Genomic DNA, 24,482 nt, shown 5'->3' on the forward strand with positions numbered 1-24,482 from the left:
GAGGGAGGGAGGGAGGGAGGAAGGAAGGAAGGAAGGAAGGGAGGGAGGAAGGAAGGAAATGGGTTGATAGATGGATAGATGGAAAGCTATGTAATAAAGCAGGTATAATGAAATGTTCATTGTAGAGTCCAGATGATAGATGTATGTGTGCTCCCTATACAACTCTACCAACTTTCCTGTATGCTTGAAATTTTTCAAAATAAAATGTTCAGGCAGCAAGGGGAAAGTTAGCCATACGGGGGGTGGGGGGTAGGTAAGCTAACTGCTAAGAAAAAGCACAGAAGCTACTGTACCCACTGGGGTTTAAGGCAGCTGTGACCTGCTCTGACAAAAGGAAAAGAGAAAGAGGGCAAAGTTGAGCATGATAGCAGTCATTTATTGGGCAACCACCATACATCAGAGATGTGCGTTAGAGAGTCACCTGTTATCTGATTTTACCATCGCAATCTCCCTGCATGATAAGCATATCATCAGTTTATAGATAAGCAGACTAAAACTCAGAATGGCGTAATAACTTACCTGTGGTCATCAGGCTGGAAACTGAAACTGGTTCTGCCAGCCATGAAACCCCAGGGCTACATAGGAAAGAGCATCACGCGCCCAGCACTTCTTCCCTCTTCCCAAGGTCAGGACCGTGCCAAGGGCACAGGCATGGCAGGAAACCACTCCTACACAGTAGTGCCACCTGCCACACAGTGGTAACAGCACTGACAGCTGCACTGAATCCCAGTCACAATTCTCCCAATAGACCTGGAGTCTCCCACACTCAGTCCTTCTCCCTCTGTTCTTTGCACTTCAAGAATCTATCCACCCACCAGAGTTTTAGTCATCACATCTATGCAAACACCCCTGGTCACAAATATTGCAAAGTTCAGTACTATCCAACAGTCTTCAAGCCCACCTGCCTTCCTGCTCTGCAGAGGTGAGAAAGCTAGACGCTCCCTTCACCGACTCTCTTGCAGCTAGATTCTTACAGGCAGATGCACCCACGCAAGATTTCAAATGCAGAGGGGAACAACAGGAGGCAGCAGCCACAGGCTGGGAGGTCAGAACCTTCAGCAAGACAGGACAGTGGGAGGCGTGTTTGATGTCTTGGAGCAGCTGTGCAGAGGGTTTAGTGTTCTGCCTCTACTGTCACAGGTACTGGGGTGGGAGTGAATTAGAACCACGTTATGGTTGCGATTTGGTTGGAGACAAGCTCTGTCACTGCTGAACGTGTAGCACTGAAGCTTGGTTCTCCCAGAAATACTGTCTAATTAAACCTGTCTAATAAATCGCCTGCTGCTTAGATGGCTTAGAAGGAATCTACTGTCTGCAACGAAGATCCTAACTCTGCTTCTGAGCAGTTCCGAGACAGTCTCCCAAGTTACGAGCCTACACAACGGCCTGCCAGACGATAAAACTCCCTAGTACAGGACATAAGCTTCCCACTTTCCATGTTGGAGGGAGGGCAGGAGAGGACAAGAGGAACAGGGAGAACGTATTACAGTCTGTCAGCTTCTAGGAATATACACACGGTCTCCCAGAAAAGCAAACCTAGAACAGCCTTTCAAATATCCAAGGTAACAGCAACGAGAGAGCACATAAAAAATGAGGGCCGGGCTTCCCTGGTGGCGGCAGTGGTTGAGAATCCGCCTGCCGATGCAGGGAACACGGGTTCATGCCCCGGTCCGGGAAGATCCCACATGCCGCGGAGCGGCTGGGCCCGTGAGCCATGGCCGCTGAGCCTGCGCGTCCAGAGCCTGTGCTCCACAACGGGAGAGGCCACAACAGTGAGAGGCCCGCATAGCGGAAAAAAAAAAAAAAAAAAATGAGGGCCTTTCAAGGACCTCTGTCTCACACCCCAGACTAGGATTTGGAATAAAGCAGGTCATTCTTGGAGGCCACTTCAGGTAAGAACAATCTCATTCAAAAGTCATGTTGGCATGGTGATTTGAGAACAGACTAATGATGTACAAAGGCATGACTGTTTTTTAACTACCACAACTTACACAGAAATAAATATTTTTGTTCCCTCCAATGAAAGACCCTCAGAGGCTCCTGGCTGATTGTCATTACCCATAACTCTTAGGTCCATTGAGACAAACCCATCTGCTCTGAGCATGGTTATGAGATTGGGAAACAGCAGAAAGCAAGTCAGAGCGATTTTTAGTCAAAAATGAGGTAAGACCACAAAGCGGGCAGACAAATATATGCAGTGGCTTGTTCTTGTTCTGAAGGCAATTCCAAAAAAGTAGCTTTCAAAATAATTTGAGCGATGGTAGCACTGTTGTAAAAAGGACTCTTGCCATTCTTGGAGATACATATATTTGGGAATTCCTGTTGGGGAAAATACACCTTCAGAGTCACTTCATATAGTGTGAGATTGAAGTGTGGTCATTTGTTTCTTGGTTAATTGTGTGTGCACCAACCAAGAAGAAAGAAAAAAATTTTAACCTGCTGTGGTCTAGCCTCTGCGGCCACTGGCAAAGGTGCAGGAAGGCTCATGCCGCCATGAAACCTGGGGACCACAAAGTTAACTTAGAGCGACAGTGTGACTTTGGCACTGAATAGCCATTTACCTGATTCACTTTAGTCCTGGCCTGATTTCTTCCAATAGTTGGCCCTCTGGCTACTGCTCTTTTGCAGGGCTTAAGTAAAGAGTGAATTATAACTCTTTTATCGAAAAAGTCAAAAAGCAGAAAATGACACTGCTCCTCACAAATCAGTCCTTAAAAGATCTTCTCCACCAAAACTCATTTATACCTTTCAGGCTTTACTAGATCTCAATGTACTAACACCTGTCAGATACGCAGGTGCATTTGGCTCTTGAATAAAACCAACTGGTAGGCACACACATCAAGGCTTTGCAAAAGTAAAAGTACAGAATGACAGGACTCAAAAGAAATGTACAAAAATGAAAATACAGTTGTATGATCCCAAGAGCAGTGAGATTAAGGGAAAATTTTTCCCAGAAGAAGCCTTTTTTGTTATACTAACTGAGAAGTTATTGAAAAATAATACAAAAGCATCTTCCTCACCACAGATACTAAATCTCAACTGAGATGTTTATGTCCCAAGTACTGGATTCTCTCCTCCATCACCCACAGAAGCCAAGGGTGCTTCAGCCTTTTTTCCAAAAAGCTGCTAAACCAGAGATAAGCAAACAATGGCCTATGGGCCAAATCCAGCCCACCACTTGTTTTTTGTAAATAACGTTTTACTGGAACACAGCCATGCCTGTTTGTTTACATACCGTCCATGGCTGCTTTCATGCTACAACAGCAGAGTTGAAATTACTTACTATCTGACCCTTTACAGAAAGTTTGCCAACCCCTATACCTAACCAGAGGAAGAGCCACTGCAGCACATGGAAAGCTCACTAGTGCACCATGGGAAGTGTCCCCCAAAGGTCAAACACCATCTCTAGGGAGCCAGGGTGTGGTCCAAAAGAGCAGTTCTTCAAGAATGGAGGAGTGTGCAAGAAAAACAAACATGCCACATCTTCCAACATGCCAAGGTCCAGGCCAGAGCCACTACCAAGCAACTAAAGAATGCTCTGTCCTAAGACCTGCTAGGAAACATCAGTCCCCAGGGAAGTCTCAAATGTTTAATGCAACCTAATCAGATTTAGCTAGGTACCTTCCAGAATTCAGAAGTGCATCTTCTATTTCATCATCACCAGAAACAGTGCACTATCTACTGACAGATTCAAAGCAGTCCTAAAGACTGGTTCTTTATTCATAATTTGGAAAATAAAATAAAAGCAACATTGGCTACAGAAAGCTACTACTAAACCTAGTTCTGGACTTCCCTGATGGCACAGTGCTTAAGAATCCGCCTGTCAATGAAGAGGACACAGGTTCGTAGCCCTGGTCCGGGAAGATCCCACATGCTGTGGAGCAACTAAGCCCGTGCACCACAACTACTGAGCCTGCGCTCTAAAGCCCGCGAGCTACAACTACTGAGCCCATGTGTCACAACTATTGAAGCCTGCGTGCCTAAAGTCGGTGCTCCACAATGAGCAGCCACCGCAATGAGAAGACTGCGCACTGCAACAAAGAGTAGCCCCCGCTTGCCTCAACTAGAGAAAAGCCCGCGTGCAGCAATGAAGACCCAACGCAGCCAAAAATTAATTCATTCATTAATTCAAGTTAAAAAGAAACCGTTCTCTTTGCAATATAGGGAATCGCAGGTGGTCCAGTGGTTAGGACTCCGCACTTTCACTGCCAAGGGCCCAGGTTCAATCCCTGGTTGGAGAACTAAGATCCCACAAACCCTACGGCCAAAAAAAAAAAGTGACTTATTCTTTGCAATATATTAGAGGAAATTAGCATCAGACTCAGAGATAAGATATCCCCAACACGATCTTTTAATACCCCAGGAACACAGGGTTCAAAAATAGCTCTCTGCACATTTTGACATGCTTCTCCATCACTCAAAACAGCTAATAAACTAAAATGTGGAATGAATCTCAGGGCACTGGCCAGATAATGAGAAACCAGTGGGTATTCTTTGCTGTATAACAAAACCACAGGGCAGAAAGACCATATTTAGCATCACTCTTCTGGAGTTTTTCCAAAATTGCCTGAGGAGCAGAGATCCAGTTTCTTGTTCTGACTCTGCCACAAAGTCAGAGTATAACTTTGAATTAAATGTCATCTCTTTGGGGCTGTTTCCTTACCTGTGAGATGAGGGCAAGTTCATCTGAGGGCCTTCGGGGTCCCGGAATAATTTCCTGAGAAGGAAAATGTCAGCCTACCCCTGCCTTTTACTGTTAAGCAATTTTTATTTATTTTGGAAAATGCTTCCAGAAAAAGAATAGAGGTAAAACGTCAGGATTATTCCTGAGTTGTAACATGTGGTCATAGGGTTACTTACAATCAAGTTCTCTCCAATGCTGAGAATGAAAAAGTTGCCTAGCAGTTAAGAAATATAAAACTCTCCCTCCTGGGGTCTGATGTATTCTGTTGTAAAATGGTTCTTCCAAACTCCCTGGCACAGAGAGGACCATCTTAGTGCCATGCTGAATGTTTAAAAAACTATGTACAAAAAAGCTTCCACGAGCAACAAACAGCTCAAGACCCAGGGCAAATGGGGAGCCTCGGAGGTCCCTTCCTTTTTTGTAACTTTTTCAGGGCAGGAGCAGCGCCCCACCACAGCAAGTGGGCTCTTAGTTCTCCAACCAGCGCCCCCTACAGTGGAAGTGCAGAGTCTTAACCACTGGAACGCCAGGGAAGTCCCGGAGGTCCCTTCCTGAAATTGTTTTTGGGTTTTATCAACCTAACTAAAGCACCCTTCCCCTGTGGCCCAGGATGCCAGAGGTACCACGTAAAGTAAGGCTGGCACCAGCCACACCCCACTTGTCATTCAGACCCTCAGCTACACTCACCAAGTTCAACAACGTGAAGTAAACATTTTTTTCCACTTTTATTACAGTAAAATTTACAATGTTGTGTTAGTTTCAGGGGTGCACCAAAGTGATTCTTATATATATGTATATGTCTATATACATATACATTCTTTTTCAGATTCTTTTCCATTATAGTTTATTACAAGATATTGAATATAGTTCCCTGTGCTCTACAGTAGGTCCTTGTTGGTTATCTATTTTATGTATAATAATGTGTATCTGTTAATCCCAAACTCCTAATTTATCCCTCCTTACACTTTCCTCTTTGGTAACCATAACTTTGTTTTCTATGTCTGTGGGTCTATTAACATGATGTAAAATTAAACAAATCAGAACCCTGCATGCACATTCAGGATAACAAGAGCATTTGCATCGATTCGGATTATAAAGACTATGGAAATGAGGTGCAACAGGGGAAACCAGTTTAAATATTCCATTGTCTGGTCAAATTTCTAACTCAGATCCAATTGACCTAGATGAGACAGCAAGGCTAGAATGGACACCAGAAGGTTGCAAGCTAGTGTACATAATGCTCCCCCACAGCTTAAAACTATCCAGTTCCGAGTGAGAATGGGAGTTCCTTTTGCAGCTCTGTCTCCCCTTTCATCGGCTCAGAAACCAAATGAGTGGCTCTGAACCTTCCTGACTTCCTGGAAACTGCAACAAGAGACTGCATGACCACCTCTCTCCCCCTTTCAAGGGCATCAGTCACGTGTCATACACACACACACACACACACACACACACACGCGCGCGCGAGCGCACACGCGCATGCCATAGCTCATAAATGCCCAGGTGCCTCTTTCTGTTAATGTCTCATCACGAAGCCAGAGCTGTATTTTTTATTTGCCAGAGCTGTTTTAGAGCCTCCATGTAGAACTCACCCCACAAAGAATACTTCTAAGCAAGTCTATAACAAACCGAAATCCGAAGCTGTGCCAATCCCTTGTTGGCTCAACCATCAAATACTGAAGACCTACCAGGCAAACACGAAGCCCATGGCTGCCTTCTTGGCATGACTTTGTCACGAGCCACCAAACAAGGTGTAGGAGAACCCAAGTGCCAGGGAGGCTCCAAGAGAAAAGTGACCCCGGAAAACTCAGAAGGCTAGCAACTCTCCACGAGAGGCTGGGGGCATGCACATGGGGTACATGGGAACTCTGTAGTTCCACTCAATTTTGCTATGAGCCTAAAACTGCTCTAAAAAGAGTCTATTTTTAAAGAGAGATAGAGATCATTATTAATGTTTTTTGTTTTCTCTGTAGCCTTTTCTGAATTTTCCAAGTTTTTTATAAGGAACATGAAATAATACCTTTACAACTAGAAAACTAAGTCATTAAAACAGAGAATGACCGCCCCTTTTTTGTATTAAAAAAAGACACAAAAGTCACTGAACTATACACTGAAAACAGGTACATTTGTCTGTTAATTATTCCACCATAAGGTTAATTGTAAGAAGTATTTTTAAAAGCCCTAGGAATCTTACTTTTCACTTTATTTTTATAAATTAATTTATTATTTATTTTTGGTTGTGTTGGGTCTTTGTTGCTGCATGCAGGCTTTCTTTAGTTGCGGCAAGCGGGGGCTACTCTTCGTTGCGGTGCGCAGGCTCTAGGTGAGTGGGCTCAGTAGCTGTGGCACGCGGGCTCTAGAGCACAGGCTCAGTAGTTGTGGCGCACAGGCTTAGTTGCTCCGCGGTATGCGGGACCTTCCCAGCCCAGGACTCAAACCCGTGTCCCCTGCATAGGCAGGCAGATTCTTAACCTCTGTGCCACCAGGGAAGTCCCACATTTCACTTTAAACAGTATATATTATAGTGTATGTTATAATCTTTTAAAAACGTTTTATTGAAATATAGTTGATGTACAATATTACATAAGTTACAGGTGTACAATATAGTGATCCACAATTTTTAAATGTTATACTCTATTTATAGTTATTAAAAAACACTGGCTGTATTCCCCGTGTTGTACAACATATCCTTGTAGCTTATTTTATACATAATAGTTTATAATCTCTTAATCCCCTACCCTCTATTGCCCCTCCCCACGTATGTCATAATCTTTAGGGAAAGTTAATTTGTGTAAACTAGCAGTAGATGTTCCTGTTAAATTTGTGTTTCCTTTCAAGATAATTAATTAAAGTAAGTTCTCTAATTTTGGTGCCACCAATTTGAGATTTGGGGTCCCGTAGCCTACTGTCACTAAAGGTAACGATTATAATTCTGTAGAATAAATGGTTTGCTAAGCAAATAATAATTTTAAAAAAGTGATTGCATAATGGATACAGAGTTTCTCTTTAGGAGGATGAAAACGTTCTAGAGACGGAGAATGGTGATGGCTTCCCAACAGTGTGAGTATACTTAATGCCACTGAACTGTCTCCTTCAAAATGGTTAAAATGGTACAGTTTATGTTAAGTATATTTTACCATAATAAAAGGAACTTTAGCTTCCACCTAAACACAGTTTTCTGGAGATTCCATACTTTTTAAACGGGAACTAATACAGGAAGAATGTCACAAATGCTCTGCTGGGTGCTGCATATGCTTTACCAGCAAGAAGTCTAAAATTAGGGTTTCAGTCTCTTCCATTACACTGGTCGTTAATGCAAGGTCCCTGAGACAAAATTTGTCATTTGGTGATCTTCACAAAGACCACAGAGGCACAGAGAGGTGTGTCTGGGGAAACACACCCAAACCTGCAAGGCCTTCTCTGAAATCACTGCTACTCTGATTCCATCCATTCTAACAAATATTTATTGAGAGCCGACTACAGCCCGGCACTGCGCCAGGACTCAGGGCAACACCTGCTCTCCCGGATCCTGCCTTCAGTCAAACTATTTCATTGATTTGTTGATTTCAAATAACATTATGGGTGGGCGGGGAAGGGATGAATTGGGAGTTTGGGATTAGCAGATGCAAGCTATTATATATAGAATGGATAAACAACAAGGTCCTACTGTATAGCACAGGGAACTATATTCAATATCCTGTGATAAACCATAACAGAAAAGCATATGAAAAAGAATGTATATATATGTATAACTGAATCACTTTGCTGTACAGCAGAAACTAAGACAACATTGTAAATGAACTATACTTCAATTAAAAAGTTAAAAAAATAAACCATCAAATCAAATAATATTACAGGACACAGTATGACTTGTATGTCTCAAGGGAGCCATGTGTTTTCTTGTTTCCTTTTTATTTCTTTTTCTTTATACCCTGAAATGATTCAAACTTACAGAAGAGTTGCAAGAATATTACAGAGAACTCCTTTATTGTTGAACCCATATTTAACAGTTACTGATGTTCTGGTATCTGCTTTATCCTGGCTCGGCTCCCTCCCTCCCTTCTCCTGCCCTGCCCCTTGCTTTCCTCCCCTCCATCCACACCCAGCCAGCTGCCTCCTCCTCCCCTTCCCTCTCCCTTTCTCCTTATAGACAGGTTTTCTGGAACCACTGTGAGGCACAGACATCTCCTTTTATTCCTAAACACTTCATTATGTATTTTCCAAGAATAAGAACCTTCTCTTATTTAACCACAGTACCATTATCAATTTCTGGCAGTTAACATTGATTCAATAGTATTACCTAATACATAGTCCATACTCAAAAGTTGCCAATTGTCCAAACAATGGGAAAAGCAGTGGTACCCAGGTTTTTTCTTTTATGTTTTTTTGCGGTACGCGGGCCTCTCACTGATGTGGCCCCTCCCATTGCGGAGCACAGGCTCCGGACGTGCAGGCTCAGCAGCCATGGCTCACGGGCACAGCCGCTCCGTGGCATGTGGGATCTTCCCGGACCGGGTCACGAACCCGTGTCCCCTGCACGAACCCGTGTGCCCTGCATCGGCAGGCGGACTCTCAACCACTGTGCCACCAGGGAAGCCCGGTACCCAGGTTTTAAAATCCTGATTTGAAGGCTCCTTCCTCAGCCACCCAATGGACTGACAGCCCTCCAGGAGACCTAGTTTACTTCCCACAAGACCTTTCCTAAAGGACTCCAGGCAGAAGGAAATTCTCCCTATTTTATAACTTCTCCCTGTGTTACCTTAACAAAGCTCTTAACAACCACCTCACATTTAACCTGAATTCATGATATGACTTAATTCTATTTTCCTTTCGTTTTAGTCACTGAAAATCTCTGGATAAAAATATTTTCTTGTAACAAAATTCTGAAGCATCACCCTCCCCCCCCCAATTAGAAACTGTTCAAAGCCCAGTAGCCCTTCTGCTTGGCGCCTCTCAGCACTACAATTTAAAGCAGTATTTCTCAACCTTTTTTATCATCATCAGTTTCTTAGGGAGCCTTTTCAGACAAATTTCCTTAAGCATCCCTCCAATGAAATTAATACAAGAGATAGACTGTTCATCTATTCATGTACTCTACCTATATCTGCACTTTATATATTAAAAAGTGAGACATTTTCACCACCACCACCCCAGGAACCATTTTTTATCACCCCCATTTACAATGTATTGTCTAAGGCCATTCACAAGCTAGGGTGGGGAGAAAAAGGAGAGAGATCAAGGTGTTACCTGTGTGAGACAGGACCCCAGTCCAGCCCGGGATCCTCAGAGCCGAAGGATCAGAGCTCTAATGGCCCCTCTTCTACAGTTGTGGTCTAGGGTCTACCCCGGCCCCATAACAGGCTCAAAGTACTACAGAAGACTTTGCATATTCAAAGCTGGAATGAAGTCTTAGGGGAATAAAGGAAAATCCCCCCCTTGTAAAGGGGATGGATGAACCTGGATTGTCTAAAGGTTCCTTCCACAGATGTCTCCCTGGTGACTCAGTCTACTCAGCAGTCTTAACAGGGGAGCTGTGGTCTCAGAACCTCTTTGGAGGCCATTCATCCACTCATTAGAACCAATGCATATATATATATATGTATATATATATATATATATATACATATATATATATATACATATATATATATATACACACACATACATTTTCTTTTTCTGGCTGTGCCACGAGGCTTGAGGGGTTGAACCCAATATATTTACATTAAGCCTGAATTGGAGTCCCCTAAATTGTCTGAAAAATATCTCCAGGGACTTCCCTGGCAGTCCAGTGGTTAGGACTCTGCCCTTCCACTTCAGGGTACATGGGTTCAATCCCTGGTCAGGGAACTAAGATCCCACATGCCCCAAGGCCAAAAAAAAAAAAAAGTATCTCCAGGTGGCTCCAAAACTGATTTTTTAGATATTTACCTAAAATAATGGCAAGCGCCAGATAGGGAGAGGACCTCATAAAAAGAGATTAACAGCACCCCGCCCTGTAATGTTTGTGCGCTTTCCAAAAATATGAACAAATATCAAGTTCTCGTGACTTTATGCAGGTGATATTCAGGAAAATTAAATATACAAATAAGACAGTCTGTGAAAGAACACAAATTCAGGGGAAATTTTTAATACATATGACGTAAGCAGGGGTTGTGCTTTCTTTCTAGAACACAGCTCTAAAATTATAAACTAAAGATTTTTTAAAATCAATCAGGATATAGAAGAACTGAAAAATATCAACAAGAACTGGATCTAATTGACATTTACAGAACAATTCTCCCAATGACAAAGAATATATAGAGCTTCCCTGGTGGCACAGTGGTTGGGAGTCCGCCTGCCGATGCAGGGGACACGGGTTCGTGCCCCGGTCTGGGAGGATCCCACGTGCCGCGGAGCGGCTAGGCCCGTGGGCCGTGACCGCTGAGCCTGCGCGTCCGGAGCCTGTGCTCTGCGGCGGGAGAGGCCACAGCAGTGAGAGGCCTGCGTACCGCCAAAAAAAAAAAAAAGAATACATATTATTTTCAAGTGTATATGGAACATTCACCAAGATAGAACATAACCAAGGTCATAAAACAACCCATAAAAAAATTTAAAAACTGAAATGATACAAAGTATGTTCTCTGACCATAATGAAATTAAACTAGAAATGAGTAACAGAAAGATAACAGGAAAACCTTCAAACACTTGGAAATTAACACACTTCTAAATAATCCATGAGTCAAAGAGAAAGACTCAAGGGAAACTAGAAAATACTTTGAACTGAACTAAAATTAAAATACTACATATCAAAATTTGTGAAGGCAACTAAAGCAGTGCTTCAAGGGAAACTTATAGCGTTAAATATTTACATTAGAAAAGATGAAATAATTTAAGCTTCTACTTTAAGAAACTAAAAAAAGAAGAAACTAAACATAAATAGCAGAAGGAAAGAATAAAAAAGATTAGAGCAGAAGTAAAAAAAAATTAAAAATAGAAAACAGTAAAGACCACAGGTGAAACAAAAAGCTGGTTCTTAGTAAGATCAATAAATGGATAAATCTCTAGCAAGACTGTCAAATACACAAATTACCAATATCAGGAAAAGGAAAAAGGGAATATCACTATAGGCTTCAAGATATTGAAAGGATAATTAGGGAATAATACAAGCAACTCTATACACCCTATAAATTCAACAATTTATAAGAAATGGACCAATTCCTCAAACAGCATTTACTACCAAAACATACCCAAGATGAAACAGATAATCTGAATAGCTTTACAACTATTTTTAAATTGAATCTGTAGTTAAAAACCCTTCCAAAAAAGAAATCTCCAGGCCAGATGGTTTCCCTGGTGATTTCTACCAAATATTTAAAGAAGAAATAACACCAACTCTACACAATTTCTTCCAGAAAATGTAACAAGAAGGATACTTCCCAACTCATTTTAAGGCCAGCATTATCCTGATACCAAAACCAGACAAAGACGGTAATAGAAAACCACAAATATCTTTCATAAACATAGATGCAAGAGTCCTGAACAAAATATTAGCAAATTGCATCCAGCAACATAAATAAAGAATAATACACCATAACCAAGTGAGGTTTATCCCAGGATAGCAAGGCTGCTTCAAAATTCAAAAAGCAATCAGTGTAACCTACCACATTAATAGTTGAAAGCAGCAATCAGAAAAGGGCCAGACAGTAACCATTTCAGTCTTTGCTGGCCTCAAGGTCTCTGCAGCAACTATTCAACTTTGTCACTGTAGAGTGAAAACAGACATAGGCAATATGTAAACAAATGGGCATGACTGTGTTTCAGTAACACTTTATTTACAAAAGCAGGTAGCAGACCCTTTCAAAATAAAAAACACTCAACAAACTGGGAATAGAAGGAAGCTAGCTCAGCAAAATAAAGGCCATTTATGAAAAGTCCACAGCTAACATCATACTCAATAGCAAAAGACAGAAAGCTTTTCCTCTAAGATTAGGAACAAAGCAAGGATGATCACTCTCACCATTTCTATTCAATATAGTATTAGAAGTCCTAGCCAGAGCAATTAGGCAAGACAAAGAAATAAAAGGCATCCAAACTGGAATGGAAGAAATAAAATTACCTCTGCAAATGACATGTATAGAAACTCCTAAAGAGGGACTTCCCTGGTGGTCCAGTGGTTAAGAATCCACCTTACAATGCAGGGGACGCCAGTTCAATCCCTGGTCGGGGAACTAAGATCCCACATGCCACAGGGCAACTGAGCCCATGTGCCATAGCTACAGAACCCACGCACTCCGGAGCCCAAGCACCGCAACTACTAAGCTGGCACACCACGACTAGAAAGCCCGTGCACCACAACTAGAGAGAAGCCCGCGCACTGCAATGAAAAGCCCGCGCGCCACTACGAAAGATCGTGCATGCCACAACTAAGACCCAACACAGCCAAAAAATAAATAAATATTTCCTAAATAAAGAAACCCCTAGGGCTCCCCTCACAGCACAGTGGTTAGGAATCCACCTGCCAATGCAGGGGACATGGGTTCGAGCTCTGGTCTGGGAGGATCTCACATGCTGTGAAGCAACTAAGCCCATGTGCCACAACTACTAAGCCTGCACTCTAGAGCCCACGAGCCACAACTACTGAGCCTTCATGCCACAACTACTGAAGCCCACACACCTGCACTGCAACGAAAGATCCCACATGCCTCAACAAAGATCCCGCGTGCTGCACCTAACACGTGGCACAATCAAAAAATAAAAAATAAATAAAAAGATATCCATACTACCCAAAGGGATCTACAGATTCAATGTAATCCCTAGCAAAATCTCAGTGGCAGTTTTTTGTTTTTTGGGGTTTTTTTTGCGGTACACAGGCCTCTCACTGCTGTGGCCTCTCCCGCAGCGGAGCACAGGCTCCGGACGCCGCAGGCTCAGCAGCCACGGCTCACGGGCCCAGCTGCTCCGCAGCATGTGGGATCCTCCCAGACCGGGACACGAACCCGTGTCCCCTGCATCAGCAGGCGGACTCCCAACCACTGTGCCACCAGGGAAGCCCTCAGTGGCAGTTTTTGCAGAAACAGAAAATTCATCCTAAAATTCATATGGACTCTCGAGGGACCCCGAATAGCCAAATAATTTTGAAAAAGAAAAACAAAGTTGAAGGACTCGCACTTCTAATTTCAAAACATATTACAAAGCTATAGTAATCAAAACAGTGTGGTGCTGGCACAAAGAAAGTGGATCAATGAAGTAGAACAGAGAGCCCATACAGTATATCGTTCTGTATATGAGCATATGATCTTTAACAAAGGTGTCAAAATTACTCACTAGGAAAAGGAGAGTCACTTCAACAAATGGTGTTGGGAAAATTGGATATCCACATGCAAAAGAATGAAGCTAGGCCCGTATCTTACAATATGCAAAAATTAACTCAAAATTAGATTAAATATCTAAACATAAGACCTAAAACTATAAAACTCCAGAAGATGACATAGGAGAAAAGCTTCATGACATTGGACTTGGCAGTGATTTCTTGAATATGACACCAAAAGCACAGGCAACAAAAGCAAAAACAGACAAATGGGACAACATCCAATTTTAAAGCTTTTGTGCATCAAAGGACACAATCAACAGAGGGGAAAGGCAGCCAAAGGAATGGGAGAAAATATCTGAACCACTTCCTGTCCAAAGTCTTCATCTACAGTCCTGCAGTCAAGGCCACCAGAGACATGCCCAGACCTGCTCCCAGAAGCTGGCCCATCGTCACACAAAACTCCCAAGACACATTCCCTTTGCCTTTTTTTTTTAAATAAATTTATTTATTTTTGTCTGTGTTGGGTCTTCATTGCTGCGCACAGGCTTTCTCTAGTTGCGGCGAGCGGGGGCTACTCTTCTTTGCAGTGCACAGGCTCTCTCGTTGTGGAGCACGGGCTCTAGGTACGCAGGCTCAGTAGTTGTGGCACACGGGCTTAGTTGCTCCACAGCATATGGGATCTTCCCGGACCAGGGATCGAACCTGTGTCCCCTGCACTGGCAGGCAGATTCTTAACCACTGTGCCACCAGGGAAGCTCCTCCGTTGCCTTCTTTATTCAACAAATGTTTCACAGGTAATTTTAAAACAAGCATCACCATAATTCTAGATAACAGAATTTATAAGTTGTAGGTTTAAAAGTGATTATAAATGATAATTCATTCTAATTTTCCTATGTTGCAGTCAGAGAGAACAAGCAGTATGCTTCTCACTTCATCTCATTTACAGATGGAAAAAAAAAAAGTTTGACATCCATATAAAATGAAACAACTAGACAGGGAAGAGATTAAAAACACAAATCTCCAAGCCTTTGGTTGAATGGTCTTTCCATAAGCTGCAAATATGGTGGCATTACCTAGTTTAATGGACAGTTGCTCCCAGGCACTAACAATTCCCACCAGCTTCACTATAGCTAACGTCCAGAATTGTCTAAGAATCATTCTACCACACCTGGGGTATCTTCCAAACCAGAGTGGATGACGTAGGCAGGATGGCTGCCTCAGTGGCCACTTGAGAAGATTAGAGGTTAAGGCAAACTGGGTAATTTTTATTAGATACATACTACATTGGGCCAGGAAGTATATACTGCATGCCCCACAGCCTTTTTAAAAAATAAGCCAAACAAATTTTTGCTAACTTGTTAACAAAGTTCCAAATTTACAGAGAAGTTACAAAGATACAAAGAACTATTTATTACTAAAGATCTAGTAACATTTCACCACAGTTGCTTTATCATTTTCTCTCGTTCTCTCTATATACGCACACACATTTTTTCCTGAACCACATGAGAGTAAGTTGCCAAAATAATGCCCCTTTACCCCCATATACTTCAGTGTACAAATATTAAAATCAAATAATTAACGTGGATACAGTACTGTTAGTTATAGACTGCATACTGTCAATGTCATTTACAGAAAAAAATCAGATCACAAGTTATATTTGGTTGTTACAAAATGTACATTTTGAAGTGTTAAAAGGGAATTTACAGTTTCAAACTAAGAAAGCAAAAATAAAGACGGAAACAAAACAAAACACACTAAAAATACCAATAACTGCTACAATGCTGGAAAGGAAAAGGAAGCAAGCCTTTAGATAAACAGAAATTCAGACAATTCCATGACACGGATAACTGTGATTTAGTCTCTTCCAAGTTAGGTTAATGCTTTGCTTTTGTTCATAAAATGACTTCGCCCAGTCTTAAACTTGATTTCACAAGTTTAGTCCTGTTTCTTTGACACAAAGATTTTCTGAAGTATCTTTATGTCAATCCTATCTTGTTATTCAATGTGAGGAAAAATATAGAGAGTTTTGGCTTTTAATACTCTTTTCCTGAATTTCAGCTGACCCCAAAGGAATCACGAAAACTGACGTTCAACAAAAAAAATTTCAGTTACAGGAAACTCCAGATTAACTAAGTGACTGCAATAGTGTTACAATGCACTTCGGGGCAAGGTATCAAATGGAGACCTCACAGAAAGAAAAAGGCATACATTAGCCAGGCGAATAAAAATGACCGCAAAGATTGTTGCTAGTACAGAAAGTGACAAAATATGAAATGCCACATATATAGTAAGTATGCAACAATGCTCTCTCAACAGCACTAGCAACACAGATTGCCTTCTGTCCTGTTCCACGTTTTGGGACCAATACACGAAATGAGTCAGCTAGAACAGGCACACAGAAAAGCTCTGTGCTGAGCGGTTAGCCAAAGGGGTCTGGAGGCCCATTTTTAAGGTATTAGTAATAGGGTGGAACTCAGCTACACGAGAATCCCAACAGCAAAATGGATTCAAAACATTTTAGCCAAAGTCCACACTCTGAGCTTCATGACCTTGGAGTTCTCCATGTCAATCAAGATTCATCTGTCAGTGGTTCCAAACAGTTACAGGGCCCCTCAGCCAGCCCTTGGAGCCCGAGTGAAGACAGGACAGTACAGTCAGAAAAGATATGGCTAAGAACTACAGGAGGCAAGAGGCAAGGCTGTGAAAGCTCTAAACATACAGCCCAAAAACAGTGCCTGTTTCTGACCAGGGAAAACCCACCAAACATCAAGTACTCACAGAAGGAAATTCTGCCCAGGGGAAGGCTACAAAATCACTAATTGCAACACAATGGCCCTTCTTGGGGAAGGCCAGGGCTGAAGAGAGAGTGACTGAGGGATAAAACAGAGCAATGATTACCTCTCAGTGGAATGAACTGCTGGTTTACCCTGAGGCAAAGCCCTCAGAGATCTTATCTGCAAAATGAGGGGGTAGAAGATCTCCAAGTTCCTTCCCGGGTAATGGAAAGAAAACATGCTCCAGAGTCAGACAGATCCTGGCTCCATACCTGACTAACTGGGCAACTTAGGTCACTCTGCCTCAGTTTCTTCATCTGTAAAACAGAGATTCCACCTGCATCAGTTAGGGTTAGATTTGGCTACGAAGAGTGACTTAAAAAAAAAGCTTATTCCCCCAATCATAGAAAAGTCCAGAAGATGGCAGCCCAGGATTTGTGAGGTGGCTCGGATCAAAAGTCATCAGAGGCATCTTCTGCCTTGATAGCCTTCATCCCAGTCACCTAAAGACTCAAGATGACTGCTGGGGGACTTCCCTGGTGGTCCACTGGGTAAGACTCCGTGCTTGCAATGCAGGGGGCCCGGGTTCAATCCCTGGTCAGGGAACTAGATCCCACATACCTGCCGTGACTAACGAGCCCACCTGCCACAACAAAGGACCACACATGCCGCAACTAAAGGAGCCGGCGAACCGCAACTAAGGAGCCCACATGCTGCAACTAAGGAGTGTGCCTGCCGCAACTAAGACCCAGCGCAACCAAATAAATAAAATGAATATTTTAAAGAATGGAGGACCTGCCATGACTCCAGGAATCTATTAAAAAAAAAAAAAGACGACTGCTGGAATTCCAGCCATCACGTCTGTATTCCAGTTTTGGCCACATGTCTATATTCCAATAAGGAAAAAAGGGGAAAGGCACAAAGAAGGTTCCAGGAAACTATGTGACCACTCCGCTTGTAACCAGAATACAATCGCATGGTCATCCCTAGCTGCGAGGGGGGAATGAGGGGTGCAAATATAGTTTTATCTAGGACAAAGCACACATCCAGATTAAAACTGGGGTTCTATGACTATAGAAGAAGGGGAGACTGGATAAATCTGCAACACCTCTCATCCCATGTTAAGGATTAAATTGTAAATGTAAAGTGTCCGATGCTCCCTGGGCCCACAAATGTATCCCTTCCCCTCTGGCAGTGCTGACATTTTATGACCTGTGGTCTCCATGGCTTGTGATGTCCTTTGGGAAACAGGCTTTTCCAGCCTGGTCTATCTTTTACTGGCTAGTCTCTGGCCACAGCCCATGTACCACCTGCATTCCAGCCATACCAAACTATCTCCCTCCTTCCATGCCTTCCAACCTTTGTACTCACAGAGCTTCTACCAGGGAAGTTCTCCCCAAGCCCTGGGCTGCACGATGAACCCCCTAGACATCCTAGGTCTCCCCTCACCTGCCACTTCCCCTCTATCCCCACCAGGTAGGGCTCTCCCCAGGTGCTTCCTCTCGGGTAGCATCACCCCCCCACACCCCACCCCACCCCGTATCATAAGTGCTTTCTATGGGCCACGCCCTGTTCTAAGCCCTTTACACACAGCTTTGAAGCTGATCCCAACAACCCTATGACACAGACGCTATAACACCCCCATTTTACAGATGAAGAAACTGAGGCACAGAGAGGTAAACTAGATGGTCCACGGCCACACAGGTTGTAAACAGCAGAGCCAGGATGCAAGCACAGGCTGTTGGACTGCAGAATCCATACCCTCTGCCACCACATGAGGCTGCCTTGACTCCCTGATTGAGGGGTCTGCATGTCATTTCAGACCAGGGGTGGTCAAACCACAGCCCACAGGCTAAATCCAGCCCACCACCTGTTTCTGTAGATAAAGTTTTACTGGAACACAGACACACCCAGTTGTTTACAATGGGAGAGTTGAGGAGTTGCCATGGAGACCGCAGAGCCCACAGAGCCAGATATTAACTGTCTGACCCTTTATAGGAAAAGTTGGCCACCCCTGTTTCAGGCTGTCAGCTCCATAAGGCAGGGCCTGCACTGTGTTCTTCTGACCCCCACATCTCTCAGGGCATTTGTTTATTTGTTTTTAATTGAAGTATAGTTGATTTACAATGTTGTATTAGTTTCTGGTGTACAGCAAAGTGATTCAGTTATACATGTACATTTCATTTTCATATCCTTTTTTATTATGGTTTATTACAGAATACTGAATATAGTTCCCTGTGTTATACAGCAGGACCTCATTGTTTATCTATTTTATGTATAATATTCAGTAGTCTGTATCTGTTTATCTCCAACTCCTAATTTATCCCTCCCCCATCCCCTTTTCTCTTTGGTAACCATAAGTTCGTTTTCTATGTCTGTGAGTATATTCAATTTTGTAAATAAGCCCATTTGTATCCATTTTTAGACTCCACATGTGATACCATATATTTATCTTTCTCTGTCTGACTTGCTTCACTTAGTAGGATCATCTCTATGTCGATCCATGTTGCTGCAAATGGCATTATTTCGTTCTTTCTCAGGGCTGAGTAATATTCCATTTTGTGTGTGTGTGTATGTGTATGTACCACATCTTTTTTATCCATTTATCTGTCAATGAACACTTAGGTTGCTTCCATGTCTAGTGCTGTAATGAACACTGGGGTGCATGTATCTTTTTGAACTAGAGTTTTCTCCAGAAATACTGCACGGCGTTTGGTATACACATAAAAGGTGCTCAACCAGTACACAGGGTGTGAACATCCATCAGGCCTAATTACACATAGAGAGCTTGGGGGCTGATGCTGCCAACTCACGCAGGGCTTGGAAAGTCTCCTAAATGAACAACCAAAGGGCCCAGAAAAAACACCGTGGTGGCGTTCCCTGCACTGTTCACAACCCATCACAGTTCTGACGGAGTGACCATTGCAGCGACGTACCTGTTGCCTAATCCACTTAACTCCCCCCAAACAAGGGGCTCACAGAGAGCCCCAGACCCTCACACACTCAGGAGAACCTGAATCCCACGGCTTCCTCGGTGGTTCCCAATATCTGCTCATGGCTCACCGGCCACATGACCAGCACTGCAGATAAACACAACACATCCTGGAAAAGAGTTACTAAAAACTGAGGTTGGTCGTCTTTCAACTTATTATATTTTCATCAAAATATTTCTAAAAAAGGACCAAACCACAGAGAAACAGAAATAGTCCCTTAAAAACTACCGCACAACGTGAAAAAGTTATTCACAGCTCAAATGCCTTCTCCGACCTTCAAAGAACAGGCTTGTGTACCACATTTCCTGATTGTATCGTTGTTATTATAATTATTATTTTTTATGGCTGCCTTGGTTCTTCGTTGCTGTGCGCAGCTTTCTCTAGTTGTGGTGAACAGAGGCTACTCTTCGGTGCGGTGTGCAGGCTTCTCATTGCGGTGGCTTCTCTTGTTGCAGAGCACAGGCTCTAGGCGTGCACGGGCTTCAGTAGTTGTGGCACGTGGGCTCAGTAGTTGTGGCTTGCAGGCTCTAGAGCACAGGCTCAGTAGTTGTGGTGCACAGGCTTAGTTGCTCCGCGGCATGTGGTATCTTCCCAGAGCAGGGCTCGAACCCATGTCTCCTGCACTGGCAGGTGGATTCTTAACCACTGTGCCACCAGGGAAGCCCTGTATCCTTATTCTTGATAACATTACACAAGGCACAAATAAAGCACTTTCTTTCTGGGCTGTGACCATATCCAATCAAGTCTGGGTTATCAAAACCAAATTCTGGTTGGTTTTTTTTCTAATTCTGTCTTGGCCAGGCCCAAAATCCCATCAGGAGTCGCCCAGAGGAAATGTGCAAAACACCTCCCATATTTCTGGCACAATCATCTTAATCCTGCTTTTAGGACACAAAGGCCCTCATCTCTCCTTTCCTCCCAGTGTTCTCAAACAGCTGTCCACTGGAGCACACCCTGCCGGGCCAGAGGCTGGGCAGCCAATGGAGACCAGCATCCGCTACACAAATCAAACCATTTGTCACCTGGGGCCCTGAGTGGGGGAGGAAGGGCTGAGAAATAGCTGCACACTGGCTATGGCTAGGTCAACAATGACCACCAACTCACCCCCAGGTTCCACGAAGTCACCCACTGGTCTGTTTAAAATACCAGACTCCCAGCAAACAAACTACTGTGTGCTAGGCACTGTGCCAGGCGCGATGCATGCAGGAGCTCACAGCAACACTACAAGGCTGGCCTCATGCACAGATGAGGAAACCAGGGTCCAAAGAGGTAAGTGACTTGTAAAGGTCGTGCAGCAAAAACGAGGCAAAGCTGGACCAGCAAGGGGGTCTAAGCACGTCACCAGCCTGTGCTCCTGCAGGCTGTCCCCTCAGAAGCAAAGCGATTCCAGGAGAAGGAGGCAGTCCCAGCTTCCAAAAGCTCCCCAGGTGGCAACACAGAAGGTGGCCGGGATGGAGAGCAATGCACTCATTTACACACTGATGGTGAGCAGTGAGAAACGGTCCAGCCACTCTAACAGTTTCTACATGCACCTCTCCTAGGACCCTACAATTCCAACCCCAGTGTTGACCCAAGAGAAATAAAGCTTATGTCCATACACAGACTTGTACACAAACAGCAGCTTTGTCATAGCCAAAAACTAGAAACCACCCAAACGTCCACCTACAGGTCTATCAATAAACAAACTGTGGTATAACCACAAATGCACTATGACTCAACAACAGAAAGAAACCCAGTATAAACTACTGACAGCGGCGGCAATGTGGACACATCTTAGAACATCTTCCTGAACTAAACAGACCAGACTCCGAAAAGGATATACTGTATGGTTCTAGCTACATGAAACCCAAAGAGACAAAACAAATTCATGGTGATAAAAATCAGAAACAAGATTGCGGGGAAAGGGGAATGGACTGGAAAGAAGCACAAGGAAACTTCCTGGGGGGTGGAAATGTTCTGTACCTTTTGGAGCAGTGGTTACATGGTATAAACAAGTATCAAAATTCAAACAGAACACCTAAGACCTGTGTACTGTATGTTAATTATAACTTTAAAAAGAAGTCCTTGGACTAATGAGTCATTCTGATGATAAAATAGAAAACAATTTCCCTCACAATATTACCTACTTAATATTTGCCCAAGGGGTCTGTCTAGCAAACAAAGATGAATGAGACCACCGATGCTTCCTAACAAGCCCATTATAGTCATGACAGCAACCTGCGCCCTTCCATGGGAGAGATGGCTGTCACCATGGCAACTGGTGGAAGGCAGGAAAGGTGGATGGGGAAGGGAGCTGGTGAGCTAAAGAACCACCTTAGAATTATGACTGTTGGGATGCAATACCCCCCACCACCAAGATGTCCGTATCCTAATCCCGGGAACCTGTGACTGTTACCTTACACAGCAAAGTTTTTGGCATATGGCAGATTGATAAAATTCAGGATCTTGAAATGGAGGGATTATCTAGGTGGGCCCTAAATGCATTCATAGGAGTCCTTCTAACAGGGAAGCAGAGGGAGATTTGACACACACAGAGGTTAAGGCAACATGAAGACAGGCAGAAACTGGAGTGATGCGGTTACGAGCCAAGGAACGCTGGCAGCCACCAGAAGCTGGAAGAAGCAAGAAGCAATCTTCCCTTAGAGTATCCGGTGGGAGCACGGTTCTGCCAACACCTTGATTTCAACCCAGTGAACCTGATTTCGGATTTCTGCCCTCCAGAACTATGAGAAAATAACTTCCTGTTGTTTAAAGCTACCAAGTTTGTGGTCATTTTTCTTAACAGCCATAAGAAAACTAATACAGACTGGAAGCCTTAAAACTGTATTGCTGGGCTTCCCTGGTGGCGCAGTGGTTGAGAGTCCGCCTGCCGATGCAGGGGACACGGGTTCGTGCCCCGGTCCGGGAAGATCCCACATGCCGCGGAGCGGCTGGGCCCGTGAGCCAGGGCCGCTGAGCCTGCGCGTCCGGAGCCTGTGCTCCGCAACAGGAGAGGCCACAGCAGTGAGAGGCCCGCATACGGCAAAAAAAAAAAAAAAAAAGCTGTATTGCTTCTGCCAGCAGTCTACATTCCCCCAGTAGCAACTCAAACTCCTAAGAAATTAATTTATTAATTTCAAATTAATAAAAGGGTTTTTTTCTCTTGAAAGAAAACATCAGAGAACATCTCATTACCATGGGTTAGGCAAAGATTTCCTAAACAGGACACAAAAAGAACCAAACATAAAGGGAAAACATTGAAAATGTGACATTAAGATTTTATGTTTACCAAGACACTAGTAAGTGATGAACTCGCAAACCATAGAGTGAAAGAAGATAGCTGCCTTCTCTAATATGCACTGCCTGTCAGTGAACTTGTATGTAGAAAAGAACTTTTACAAGTCAATACGAAAAAGGCATATACCCCAATATATAAATAGACAAAGGACTTAAATAGCACCTTACAAAACATGACATCCAAATGGCCAATAGATACATGAAGACGCTAAACTTCATTAGTCTTCAGGGAAGGCAAATCAAAACCACACAATGAAATACCACCACACACCCACCAGACTGACTACGATGAAAACAAAAGACGATGTGAAGTGTGCAAGAGTCTGTGAAACAGCTGGAACTCACACATTTCTGGTGGAGTATTAACAGACACAACCACTCTGCAAAACTCTCTGGCAATATCTCATAAGGGGGACATTTGCAATATCTCCACTCCTAGGTATCCACCCACAGAAAGGCATACGTATTATTTCCCAAAACTATTCGTATGGGCCGAAAACTGGGAAGAACTCAAATGTCTATCTGCATCCGCAATAGATATAAACATATTTAGTATATTCACACAATGGAACACCAAACAGTAGTGGAAATAAACAGACCACAACATGGATGGGGCTCTCAAACATCATGTTAAGAGAAAGAAGCCAGATACAGAAGATCACATCCTGTATGATATGAAATTCAAAAAAAGGCCTAACTAAGCTACGGTACTAGAAAACAGAATAGTGGAGCCCTCGGGGGGGTTGAGGGGTTGACTGCAAGGGATGGGGTTGGGGGCTGCTCTTTCTTCATCGGGGTGTGCTCTGTGTACGAAAAGTCATTGAATTATGTACGCTTATGAGTTGTGTACTTTTCTGAATGTATGTCAGACTTCAAATTGACCCTCAAAAACTCAGTTATTCAGAGATTATGTGAAAAGGTGTGGGCAGCTTTCCTTTTTCTCAATAACGTTTTCGAACCTCAAAATGGATGCAAGTTCACCTTAGGGGGGAAAAATAATGGAAAAAAGAGAAGAGAAGAAAATAAAAATCACCCACCATCCCACCAACCAAGAAAAACTGTGGTAACCATTTGGTGTAAATCTCCTCAAATACATGTACGTTTTAAAAGCAGGGGAGAGCTCCCCTGGTGGCACAGTGGTTAAGAATCCACCTGCCAATGCAAGGGACACGGGTTTGAGCCCTGGCCCGGGAAGATCCCACATGCCGCGGGGCAACTAAGCCCATGCGCCACAACTACTGAGCCTGCGCTCTAGAGACGGCACAACTGTTGAGCCCATGTGCCACAACTACTGAAGCCGGCATGCCTAGAGCCCGTGCTCTGCAGCAAGAGAAGCCATGACAATGAGAAGCCTGAGCACCGCAACAAAGAGTAGCCCCCACTCACCACAACTAGAGAAAGCCTGCACGCAGCAAGGAAGACAGAACACAACCAGAAATTTAAAAACAAATAAATAAATAAATTTT

General features: G+C 43.4%; 1 protein-coding gene across 4 annotated transcripts in view; it reads right to left on the reverse strand.

Annotated features, from left to right (window-relative positions):
• The window catches only part of OSBPL10 (oxysterol binding protein like 10), a 279,913-nt gene that overhangs the window by 248,607 nt on the left and 6,824 nt on the right, over positions 1-24,482 (reverse strand). The window contains exon 1 of one of the 4 annotated variants that reach the window (XM_024743486.1): positions 12,325-12,379. The exons of the other annotated variants lie outside the window; for them this stretch is intronic. Within the exon in view, the coding sequence (XP_024599254.1) occupies positions 12,325-12,374 (50 nt within the window). The 5' untranslated portion in view covers positions 12,375-12,379. Of the gene's footprint in view, positions 1-12,324; positions 12,380-24,482 lie in introns of those variants that run through there. 4 annotated transcript variants of the gene reach the window in all.

This window comes from Neophocaena asiaeorientalis, unplaced genomic scaffold (genome assembly GCF_003031525.2).
Source record: "Neophocaena asiaeorientalis asiaeorientalis breed wild unplaced genomic scaffold, Neophocaena_asiaeorientalis_V1.1 scaffold332, whole genome shotgun sequence".
Classification (NCBI taxonomy): domain Eukaryota; kingdom Metazoa; phylum Chordata; class Mammalia; order Artiodactyla; family Phocoenidae; genus Neophocaena; species Neophocaena asiaeorientalis.